General features: G+C 32.3%; 1 protein-coding gene across 2 annotated transcripts; it reads right to left on the bottom strand.

Annotated features, from left to right (window-relative positions):
- Positions 1 to 10,265: 10,265 nt before the first annotated feature.
- On the bottom strand, positions 10,266 to 12,733 carry LOC113399766 (pancreatic lipase-related protein 2-like). 2 transcript variants are annotated; one of them, XM_064215074.1, is made up of 5 exons: positions 12,588 to 12,733; positions 11,821 to 12,010; positions 11,145 to 11,539; positions 10,691 to 11,024; positions 10,266 to 10,366 (listed from the first exon to the last, which is right to left on the bottom strand). In XM_064215074.1, exons 1-5 carry the CDS (start codon positions 12,619 to 12,621, stop codon positions 10,321 to 10,323), a joined length of 999 nt encoding a protein of 332 aa, XP_064071144.1. In that variant the 5' UTR covers positions 12,622 to 12,733; the 3' UTR covers positions 10,266 to 10,320. The 2 variants fall into 2 exon arrangements, with proteins under 2 accessions (XP_064071144.1, XP_064071142.1); XM_064215072.1 differs by lacking the exon at positions 12,588 to 12,733 and adding an exon at positions 12,111 to 12,183.
- Between the last annotated feature and the right edge of the window lie 160 nt (positions 12,734 to 12,893).

Raw genomic sequence — 12,893 nt, 5'->3', positions numbered from 1 at the left:
ATAAACCGCTATGTCCCTGCGTTTTAAAACTGTAATATCTTTGAAAATATTCATTTAAATTAAATGCTGTAAAGGGCCATATTGATCTATATTGAATGCACAATTTATTTAAGGTACCTAATTGGATAAGGATTAATGCTATATTGCTTAAAAATGCGTTCGAAAATAAGCCATTATTTCTCGTAAAAAGTAAACGATAAAAAATGTTTATTGTGGGTTATCTTTAAGAGATAGACATATACCATCGAGGACCTTTTTATAGACATTTTTGAGAAAAAAAAAAGAAAAAAATGTTATTATTTACGACATCACTTCAGAAACCTCTAAAAATATTAGTATTTCTCTATTATATTGTGCATTTAATATACATATAAACCTTCCTCTTGAATCAATGTATCTATTAAAAAAAATCGCATCTAATTCCGTTGTGTAATTTTAAAGATCTAATTATACACAGGGACAGACAGCGGTAAGCGACTTTGTTTTATACTATGTAATGATGTATTGTTTAATTAGTTAATATTTTCGAAATCAACATCAATCAATACTTTAATACTTAATCGTACGAAAATATTTTTAATAACAATTTCATCATTGATTTAGTATCAATAAATTATTTTATTATAATGATGACACTTGTTTTGATTAATTTTGATTTGTATATATGCTTTTAGCTTCATTGCAAATAAGCTGTTTGGAATATGTTGGTGTATCAAATGTGCATTTACTTTTAAACGCCATTACTGTAGGTAAAATATGTATGATTTTCAATAAATGCGCGCTTGTGTTCAATAAAATCTTCTCAAATCAAAAATAAATTCTTGGTATCATTATAGATTCAAATCTCTAATGGGTCCCCATGTACACATGGGCGACTAGACTCAGCTTTGCAGCCTTTGCGTATTAAAAATATAAGACTATTGATTTGACACGGCTCGGCTAGTGTATTTTAGTTATTTTCACGGCACCTGAATAATGACAGTTTCTCAATTTGTTTTGATAGTTTTATGTAAGTATGCAAAAACATAAATTATTTTTTCAGAAATTGTGACGTATATAATATTAGTACTAGGAACAAGCATTAAATTGCTACTTCAATTACCCGCTTGCACAAGTTTAATAACTCTTTTTTAAGACAATGTATACGTTTCTATAAAAGGATCCCAGTGGGGGTTTCAAAATTCCGATTAAGCAAAGATGCTTTCTCGTAACGATACAGCGAATTAATACGGAATCTTCGAGCCACTAAGAGGCCATTTGAAATACGCAAAGAACTAAAAGTTAGTTTTTATTCAAATAGCAAGTATTTGCAAAAAAAATTGAACTTCTCTAGCTCCATTGTCTTGTACTTTTTTGTATTCAGATTCTAGCGCCACTAGCCTTTTACAGCAGTGGCTCTTACTAACGGGGGGTAGGTTCATCTTACCTCCATAACATGTCTCAGCTGGCCCTGTCTAATTGCCTCGACGATGTCACTGATGCCATCAATTCCCCGGAAATAATGAATAAATAAAAAATTCTTCTCAGTAAGTAGTATATTACATCTAAAATTTTGTAATAGTAAATATATTTTAATAAATTAAATATATCTCAATGAAAATTTAACAATTATTTATTAATGGAAAGTAAATAGAATATTTTAATCTTAATGAATTTACATTTACTTCGATGTAGTAATTAATCTTTAATTTTTTTCATCTACATTGATACGTTTGGGGTTTCAGGGTATAATTGTGTGCATTGATGGCACTCATGTAGCCATCAACCTGCCGGTTGAATACGAAAAGCCTTTTGCAACAGTAAGACCTGTTACAATGTCTAGTAAGTTTATATATATGTAAATTAAATTATTTGTAGATATTTTTTTATTTTCAATATAAGACACGAGGAGGAAAGGTAAACTGATAATAAGTAATACCTAGTTACCGACTTTGCAAAGCTACACATCCTTCCTGAGGAGGTATGTGCCGTTTTTTAGGGTTCCATACCTAAAGGGTAAAAACGAGACCCCATTACTATGGCTTCGTTGTCTGTCCGTCCGTCTATCTGTCCGTCCGTCCGACTGTCTGTCTGTCACTCTCTGTATTTCTGTTGCAACTTGGCCGGTTTTGTTATAATAAGATTCCAGTTTTTCGACGATTCAAAAGTGCTTTTATGAGCGTAATTGGATAAAGAATTATTTGATTTTGATTTATGTATAGTGCATCTTTCTTTGTTAAATATAAAGTTGGTAGAAAATAACGTATTGTGTCAAATATTAAGAATGCATTTTCACTAACACAAAGTTTACAACAACAAAAATGTGGTTTTAACTGCTAATGTAATAAACGGTAAAGCAAAAGAAAAGGGAAGAGGTAAGAAAAGAAACCAACAACTTCTTTCTTTCCTTGGGAAAGAAAAACTGTAAAAGTTTAATAAAAATGAATCAAACGTGCTAGCAATAGAGCCGCCTTAAAATAAAGTTTTTCTTTTTTAATTTAATTCATTTTCAATTACTACCTACTTGTAATTTTCTTTAAAAGTTAACGCAAAATATCAAGTAATAAAAATATTTTATAAAAAAGGCTGTACATACATATATTTACAATATAATTTTTACAATGCACTAATAAAAAATTAAAATGGATTTACAATATATTAATTTACAGTATATATTTATTTATTTTCTTATTTGTTAAAATTCTGTTCCTTTTATAAGATAATAGCAACAATTGACAGTAAGACATTTTAAAATAAAAAGTAGTAAAGAATAACAATTTACTTTACATTGAAGCACTAGCATAACCAAATAAATACCAACGCAATGAGTGACGTAGATACTTCACATAGTGAACAGTTAATTTATTGATATTTAGTGTAATTTCAATCTGGATAATTATTCTCTAACAAATATAATCTCAATAATTTGCAATCGTCTGATTATTTCTCGTGACAGATCAATCTTAAAAAAAACAGTATGTATATGTATTTGTGCCAGTCTTAAATAGTATGCCAAATAAAATAGTATTAATTAAAGTTTAACAAATTATCAAGCAACTAATTACAATAATCATTGTCATCATTACATAGTATAAACAAGTCGCCTACCGCTGTCTGTCCCTATTTATGCTTAGATCTTTAAAATTACACAACAGATTTTGATGCGGTTTTTTTTTAATTGATAGATTGATTCAAGAGGAAGGTTTATATGTATAATAAATACACAATATAGTAGAGAAACACTGGTGATTTTAGAGGTTTCTGAAGTTATGTAATAAATAAACACATTTTTGCACTTACATTGCAAACGCTGGCTGAACCCTATAAGATAATTCAAAATAATGTACACCTTAAATAGGTCTTCAAAAAATGCCGCGATGGTATATGTCTATCTCTTAGGGATAGCTCACAACAACCATTTTTTATCCTCTACTTTTACGAGAAATAATAGCTTATTTTCGAAGCGATTTTAAGCAATACAGCATTAACCCTAATCCAATTAAGTACCTTATATACATTGTGCATTTAATATAGATCAATATGGTTACAGCATGTAATTTAAATTAATATTTTCGAAGATATTAAAGATGTAAAACGCAGGGACTTAGCGGTTTGTATTGTCTAACGACTGACAAACTGTGAACGTAAGACATTCTGTAGTATATTTAGTGGCAGCATAGAAACCGTGCGAAACCGGTGCGGGTCGCTAGTAATTTTATACGTACATAATAATGTACGCTATATAATTAATTATGACATCCTATGACATATTATTGGAGGCTAGGGTTACTAGCTAACATTAGTTACTGGATGTGACTTGTAAAGTATGATTATGGTTCATTGATATTGGGTGACAATATGTAGTTTTAGTTGTTTTTTGTAAATGATATATGTTTAAACATTCATTAATATTACTAGGAAGTTTGTGTAAGTTTGAGCACCTTCGAATGTAATGTTTCTTTGTCAGTATTTGATTCTAGGCGAGCGTAAAATTATATTATATGCATTTCTTAAGCGTTTTAATTATGAATATTTATTTTTTGTAGTCAGGCTTATTGATGTGTGTATTTTCTTGTATAATATTTTTCGAATTAGAATGCACGTGGAGTATTTATAATTATTTATTATATTCATAACTATTGTTTCGTTGTATAGAAATCGTAATTAAATACAGTTTTTATAAGATTATTTTTGCTATTTGTAGTATTTTAAGATTAGTTTTAGCGGCCGAGCCCCAAACTTGAGATATTGATAAATAAAATATCCTGCTATCCACGCAGTGGCGAACTAACAGGGGGGCGGAAGGGGCTGCTCGTTCCGGACCTCCAGTCTCCGCATTCCCCTGATCAAATCCTAAACAAGACTTTAACAATGTGCTTAGTACCTACATATTTTCATCATGATCAAAAACACTACACTCTACAGCCACTTACACTAATTTTAACGCCATACTAATATTATTTTAACTTCGCTGAACGCGTCTAATACGCTGGGGGAATCTCCGTCTTTGTAGCGGGTACTTCCCCAGGAGTTTTTACGAGAATTTTTAAGAGAATTCACTCTTATACGCCTACATTTCAAAGTCAAGTCAAAGTCAAAAATCTTTATTCAATAAAGAAGTTTATACACTTGCTTATTGATAGTCAAAAATCTACCATCGGTTCGGAATTTAACACCTCGGACCTGAGAAGAACCGGCGAAAGAAACTCAGCGGGATATATATATTTTTTTCCATTTTGCATGTACAATAATAATTATATTTTAGTTATTTGAAACAGCCTGGAGGCGATCATTTAATTCCCAAGGTGTGCAGTCAACTAAAAAGTCATTAGTGTTGTAATATCCTTTAGCACACAAACGCTAATTGAATAATTTTGAACGTTTTCTGGGATCCTGTTGTAAAAACGTATACATTGCCCCAAAAAGAGCTCCTAACCCTGTGTAATCGGGTACTTGGAGTAACAAGTTTATTCCTGTTCCTAGTGTTAATAGAATGTACGTCACAATTTCCGGGAAAATCATTTATGTTTTTGCGTACATACATAACATTATCAAAAACAAATTGAGAAGTGGAGGTCTTTATTTTAATTTCTTTAAATTTACCTCTTAACGAATCTTTTGTGCCCAGGTTATAAATTGCACGAATAGCCCTCTTCTGCAGTACAAAAATGGTATTAATGTCAGCTGCATTACCCCAGAGTAGGATGCCATACGACATTATACTGTGGAAATAACTGAAATACACCAGGCGAGCCGTATCCACATCAGTCAAAAGTCAAAATTTTTTTACCGCATAGGCTGCAGAGCTGAATCTATTCGCCAATTTGTTTATATGGGGGCCCCATTGGAGCTTAGAGTCTATTGTCATACCAAGGAACTCTGTTGATTCTAAAACATCTAATGCTTCCCCGTTTAAAAGTACACTGGTTTTGACACATCTTACATTGGGAGTAGTGAATTTAATACATTTTGTCTTTTTACTATTTAACATTAAATTATTAACACTAAATCAATTTACTATTTCAGAGAGAGCATTGTTCACGTCGTCATATATTGAAAGACGTATTTTTATTTTCAGAAATAAAGAAGTATCATCAGCATCATTGTTCGGATTAATCCCGGCTGCTGATTTTCACCTTCGGACATCTCGCTAAAATTCAAAATATCACCTACACCACCTAGATGTCCGAAAATCCACAACAGCGCGATTTTTAAGACATTTTCTGCCTCGCACAACCACTCTGTGGAACCAGCTTTCGCCGGCGGTTTTTCCGAACCGATACGACTTGGGAACCTTCAAGAAAAGAGCGTACTCTTTTCTGAAAGACCGGCAACGCACCTGCAAGCCCCCCGGTGTTGCAGATGTCCATGGGCGGTGGTAGTCACTTTCCATCAGGGGAGCCTCCTGCTCGTTTGCCACGTCTAAAATAATAAAAAAAAAAACAAAAAAAACAATACTATCTCGATTTTTTATCACCTAGGAGATGTGGCAGGTCATTTATATAAATAAGGAAGAGAAATGGTCCAAGAATTGATCCTTGAGGGACCCCCACAGTAACTGGAGACCCGGGAGTTCTCTTTCCATTTACATCAACCCTCTGAATCCGATTGCTCAGATACGAAATCAGAAGACTGAGTGCAGTGTCCCTAATTCGTTAAAATTTCGTGTTGCACACAATCAAAAGCCTTAGATAAATCACAAAATATCCCTAAGGCATCCTGTGACTCCTCCCAGGCCTTGTAAATATTTTTAACGAGCTCAACACCAGCGTCAGTTGTCGAGCGACCCCTTGTAAATCCAAATTGTTTCTTGTGTAGCAACTTGTCATTGTTAAAATGTACTAGCATTTGATTTAGTAATAAATTTTCAAAGATCTTGCTAAGAGTTGGTAGTACAGAGATGGCCCTATAGTTGTTGGGGTCTGATGTACTACCTGACTTAAATATTGGTAATACTCTACTATGTTTCATGAGGTCAGGAAACACGCCACTAAGGACACAATTATTAAATATAGTGACAAGGTAGGGTGCGATTACATCAATTATTGAATTGACTACTTTAACAGAGATCCCCCACAGATCGGCCGTTTTCTTAATATCTAGTGATCTGAAGGAACTTATTACATCATTTACACTTACTGTATTAAATTTAAAACTAATATTACATTCTTCCACATTGTTTTTAATAATGATTCAGCAACGGTAGGAGAGGAATTTAATGAGTTAGTAGTCGAAAATGGAATGTCAGCAAAAAATTTTTCAAAAACAGTTGCAACATCCCGATCTGAGGAAAATAAATTGTTATCAATAGATAAGCTAAAGTCGGAGATGTAATTTTTGACTCTTCAAGTTTCGCAATTAATAATTTTCCATGTCATTTTAATTTTATCAGGTGCGTCAATAATTTTTTTTTTATATGTTATGATTTAGCTGTATGACATACACGTTTGAATAGTTTAGAGTAGGCACTAAGATAACTGATAAATGAAAAAGACCGGTTGTACGATCTTTCACTATAAAGTTCATACAACCTCTGCCTACTCTTGTGAATTCCGACAGTCGCCCAATCATTAAATTTAAGAAAATTCCTAGAATTGACTGTCTTGGAAGTAAATATGGCATTAAATTCTGTTTTAATTCATTTGAAAAAAATGTTATAAAGCTCATTAGAATTATCATTTAATTGTAAATATGAGAGCTTTGCCATGATATTACTTCTGAACTTCTCAATTCGATACAAATTGATTGGAACAAATGTCTGTTTTAATTCCTTAGCATTATTTTTTATTTGCGAATTAAATGAAGCCAACTGTCCACAATGATCAGAACTTAACATATTTATAATACATTTATGGTTAGGTACACAGTTGGTAAATATGTTGTCAATACATGTTGTAGTGGATTCAGTGATTCTAGTTGGCTCTAAGAATAAGTTAATGAGGTTATATGAATATAATAATGATCTGAATCTAATACTTGTGCTATAGTTTTCTAATAAATTTATGTTGAAGTCACCACAAATAAAAATATATTTACTTGATCCAGTTAATTTCAATAATGCACTTTCCAATATTTTCTCAAATGCTACATATAAACCGTAACAAAAAAAATGTAATATGTATTCAATTTAAAAAAAAACATCTAAATATTTACTAGAAAATGTCGTCAAGACGTTTTGGTTGAATTATTGGTTAACTAGGTTAATCATACTAGGTTTAATCATAAATCTCATAAAAATATATAGGATATTAGTTATGAAAGTTGGCACACATATTTAGTCTCGATGATAATGCACGATTCATGAATTGCTGCCATATTCAATCCAATATGGCGGACGTTACAAAAAAATTAAAATTTTTGAATTACGTACAAATGACACTTCTAAATATTCTAGGTCTCTGGTTCACAACAATTACATATTTTTTTTGTTACAACTTTACTTTTTTTTATTATTAAAATTAGTTCATACATAACTTTAATTCCTATTATAAACAAAATCGATAAAATTAAACGCTTACGCAATATAAATAGCTTCCGTGTTATTGTTTTCGACTTTTTTTATTCTGTAAAAAATAAATATATGTTAGTAATTATAATTTTATTTATTATAAAAGTATGTATTTAAAAATTATGTATCTAAATATACATGGTACTTTTAATGAAAAATATCATATTGCTTCGAGTTCATTGGGATCGAATGTAGTCACTCTCAATTGATGTTTTCCTTACTTTAACCAAATACTCTATCGTAATATTTAAAGAATGGCTCGAAAAATCTGATTCTATGCGAACTGATTGCACATTTTTTTTAATAGATGTTTTCTATATCCATAATTTATAAAAAAAAATATGTTTACTAATAAAATACTCTTACCTTTTAATATCGTTCATATGTATGTTCGGCGCTTAATTTATATAAAACTTTTTTAGTTTTCCTCACGCGTTTCAGTTTATTTCCCATATTTACACAATTAAAATTTATAACAAATAATATAATAAAAATAAATGCCTAATTACTACTACACTATTTTAACTTAATATACTTATTTACAAGAAAGAATAATATTTATTATAAGAAAACGAAACAATAAATTTACAATTAAAATTACAAAAAAATATCTCGTAACGTAATGATGCGGCGAAAAGATCGACACGTCTATATAGCATCAGGCCTCGGCCGGCAATGCCTGTAAAACCAGAATTATTGAATGTATATAAGTATAGTTATTATTTGTTAAAAGATTTTTTTAGAGGTAATTTTGTGATTTTTTTCTATCGTACCAAATTAATTACATCATGTTTTCAAAATAACAAATAACTAGCATGTATCCTAAAGATTATTATATATTTTTTTCATTTGGTTCACTGCATTGGATCATACACTTTTTTGCATTATAAAACTTGCATTTAAGTCATGTAGTCCCCTTAACCTGAACGGAAGCTGAAACTGAACTGCGCAGAAAACACTCAATCTTTTCCGCAAATAGGTATAGGTGCACCGACTATTCCCCCACCTTTGTTATTTTAAACAAGGTCATTATTAATTAAGTACTATCAAATTCCAAAGTTGAATTAGTAAATTTATCTTAAAATACCTTTACAATGAATGTATGTAACATTCATTTTGAAAGTATTTTAATGATATAAGGATTTTGGGTTTTTATTATTAGTTTATTGATTAACCATTGTGATGTGGGCATGCCGAACGACACGAACTTACTTCAAAATGTATTTATTTTAATTTATTTTCCTTATTGCAAATAAAATGCCCATTTACTAAATAACCAGCTGAGGCAGATACACGAAATTGTTTCGTTGACATTAACTTCTTTGTAGTCTAATACTAGTCTAAGTTACTCCAGACAGAATCCAGTCGTTTGTGGGTTAACTTGGCATGTTCCATAGTGTTCATTCAGTACGCTTATAAGCTGCCTTTGACCGATTATAATTTCGCGTAAAGTTTTATTGATAATCTTAGTATTCCTTAAGCTTTATGATTTTCATCAAAAGCATAAACGAGTATAGATACTATATACTCGATACGTATTGGTTTATCTCGCATATTTATATCTTGAGCTATTTCATCTCAATCGTGATTTTATTTGGCTAGATCCTTAGTGGTTCTATAGAACTATTCTTAAATATAGGTCCTTGGAATGGGGAATGCCTATAGCTGGTGATTTATTTCATATTCAATGCTAATATTTAATTTTTTTGCTAGTAACTGGAGTCTCTGGAACGAAGTTAATGAGAAGGGACGGAACCTGAAAAAGTGGAACCATTTAGTATATTAGTTGATACTGATTCAAGTCGATAAATCATGAATTATATTGATTTTCTGAAACCTCTGTTACACGTCCTTGTTATGGGATAATCTTGATAGATTACCGCTTTAATTATACTGAATTTCTTCAATTTTAATAACACTTAATTTCTGTAAAAACGAAAATCTATTTTAATTCTAATTTAAAAAAAAATTAGTGCGTTGAGGATGTAAGTTCCCAACTTACATCCTTGCCTCTAGTTTCATATTATTGTGGGACGATTAGTCTTAGGCAATTTTAAATAGATGAGTTTTTAATTTTTAAAGACATAAGGAATATATCGGTAGAGTTACGTGATTTTAGTGAATAATGCGTCTCAATATATAATTTACGCAAAGTTAAGTTGCTTTTCGCACTTTTCATTTTATTTGTAAGTAAGTAGCACGTGTGGGAAGCGGTAATGTTTTGCTAGTATTTATAAAAAAGTTTAAATTAAGGTGAAAAAAAAACTAAGTATATAAATTGTTTTAAAAGGCATTTTAATGTTTTTTAATATGAGTTTGTACCAATGCTCTATTTAGAAAGGCCAGTTGTTTCCAGTTCTTAACCCGAAAAGACCCGCTCTGTAACAATATAAAACAATGTTAGATTCAAAATATGGTTAAGGTGGCCCTAGATTACTGCTGGAACTCGTTATAACATATGCGGAAGGGACAACCCCGAGATGAGCAGTAGGAAGCTAGTGCACACACGGATACACTCTTTCGTATAGTATACCAACGCTAATGTAGCACACATGCACAATTTAATTGGTATAACGATCTTTTATGTTTATGTGGTTTCTGATGCTTATTTATTTCAATGTACAATTAAGCACTTTAAATAAATGATTTCAACAACGTAATAGGGAAGAAGAATGAGAGGTATTCATATATTATATCACTTACCCTCGTTTTCCCACGTCAGCGTTACCCATACGAAGTTGATTACCATTGCAGCTGCTAAGTTGAGCTTCATTAAGATTATTGCACTGTCTCCCGACAAAGTGGTTAAATCTTATACTGGAAGCGAAAAGTTCAGTGGCACGACCGTGGGAACAGGTACTGATGAGGCAGCCAGGCTGTGGGTTTCTACCACCGTTGGGGTAGAAATCAGCGTTAGAGATAGGATCGAAAATACCCAGGATACGACCATCGGTGTGGATAGATTCCACGTATATAGCAGAATTACGATTGAGTGCGTTGGCATTACCTCCCCACTGTGGGCCAGCAGGATCCAAACCTGTGAATTTACAACCTTTTAGAATACTCAAACTCATAGAGATAATATGCAATTTAATCAATCTGCACTTATCTTTGCGTTTACTCTTACAAATATTTTAAGATGTATAGTTAATTGTACCTGTGATACGGACAGCTCGACCTCCGACAGTGTGACCAGCATTGCCAACAACATGAGCGCCCAAACTGAAGCCCACCAAGTGTAGTTGATTCCAGTTACCACCAGCGTTATTGAAAAGCCAAATCAAGAAATTTCCAAGATGACGGCCAACATCAGGCACACCACGCACTGCCGTTGTGTATGCGCCATTAGCAAGTTGGTTCCAGTCTACAACGATCACATTGACGTCTTGAACCGCCAGGAAAGCGGAAGTGATCAACGGGTTCATTTGGGTGTTGCCATTGTTGTTCCATCCGTGCACAATAACTTTGGTGGGTCTGTTAGCTCGGTAGTTCGAGTTAAGTACAGAATTAATGTTACCATTGACCAAAACTTGACGACTGGTTGGATTTTGTCTGAAACAAATAAAATAAACCATAAAATATACGACAGACTAATAATACTATATAGTTTACTACTGGCTCGATTTTAATAATATATTTAATATACAACGCCAAAATCTCCATAGCTTTCAATATATTCATAAGGCGAAACTTTAATTTAACCAAATATTTACATCGGCAACGCATTAATTTTAATCAGTAATGGTACATTTTATGTATTTTTGTTGCCGCGTATACAGGTTACGGGCCATATAAATTACAAAGAGTTGACTTGTATGTGGATACAAACTGACCTGGTAAAGAGCCAATATTGGTTGTTGGCGCCATTCCTAGTGCTCAATAGCTGCGCTTCATCCACTGGGGCCTGAAGATCTACCAGATGAGGAACACCCTCGCCATCTGGCATCCAGATGTAGCGGCTCACTCCTTCGACATAGTGGCTGTTATCTCCTGGCACCGAAGGAATTGCGCCTCCAGCACACACTAATAAAACACAGTAACATTTAGTACATCAGGCAAAATAATTTAACAGTTTTATTCTCTTTATTATTATAATATATAAAATATATGAAGTTTTACTAACATGTTACAGAAGCAAGAAGAACCGTTAGGAGTTTCATAGTGGCTGTGTGTTATGTATTGACATCTCTCTGTATTTATTGTAACGGTTATCAATAAAAAAACAATTATATTTGATTGATAAAGTCTAATCCGATTTATGACGAAAATAGAAAAAATCTACGTTAGAGATAATGTTGCGCCCAGGTTGTTATAATAAAATTGTACGTATACAAGCCACTCGTCCTGACTTCAAAAGAGTATACTATATATTAGGTCCTTACATATGAAATTAGCGTTTTGTCGTCCTTTGGTCTGAAATATCTCCTCTTTAGTTAAGAATTCCAAATTCAAATTTATAATTTCATAAGGAGAAACTTTCATTTAACCCAAATATTTACATCGGCAATGCATTAATTTTAATCAGTAATAGTACATTTTATGTATTTTTGCGGGCCATATAAATTGCAAAGAGTTGACTTGTATGTGGATACAAACTGACCTGGTAAAGAGCCAATATTGGTTGTTGGCGCCATTCCTAGTGCTCAATAGCTGCGCTTCATCCACTGGGGCCTGAAGATCTACCAGATGAGGAACACTCTCGCCATCTGGCATCCAGAATTAGCGGCTCACTCCTCCGACATAGTGGCTGTTTTCTCCTGGCACCGAAGGAATTGCGCCTCCAGCACACACTAATAAAACACAGTAACATTTAGTACATCAGGCAAAAAAATTTAACAGTTTTATTATCTTTATTATTATAATATATAAAATATATAAAGTTTTACTAACATGTTACTGAAGCAAA

This window comes from Vanessa tameamea, chromosome 2 (genome assembly GCF_037043105.1).
Source record: "Vanessa tameamea isolate UH-Manoa-2023 chromosome 2, ilVanTame1 primary haplotype, whole genome shotgun sequence".
Classification (NCBI taxonomy): Eukaryota; Metazoa; Arthropoda; class Insecta; order Lepidoptera; family Nymphalidae; genus Vanessa; species Vanessa tameamea.
Note: the sequence above shows the minus strand (reverse complement) of the source record. Positions and strands in the feature narration are given on the sequence as shown.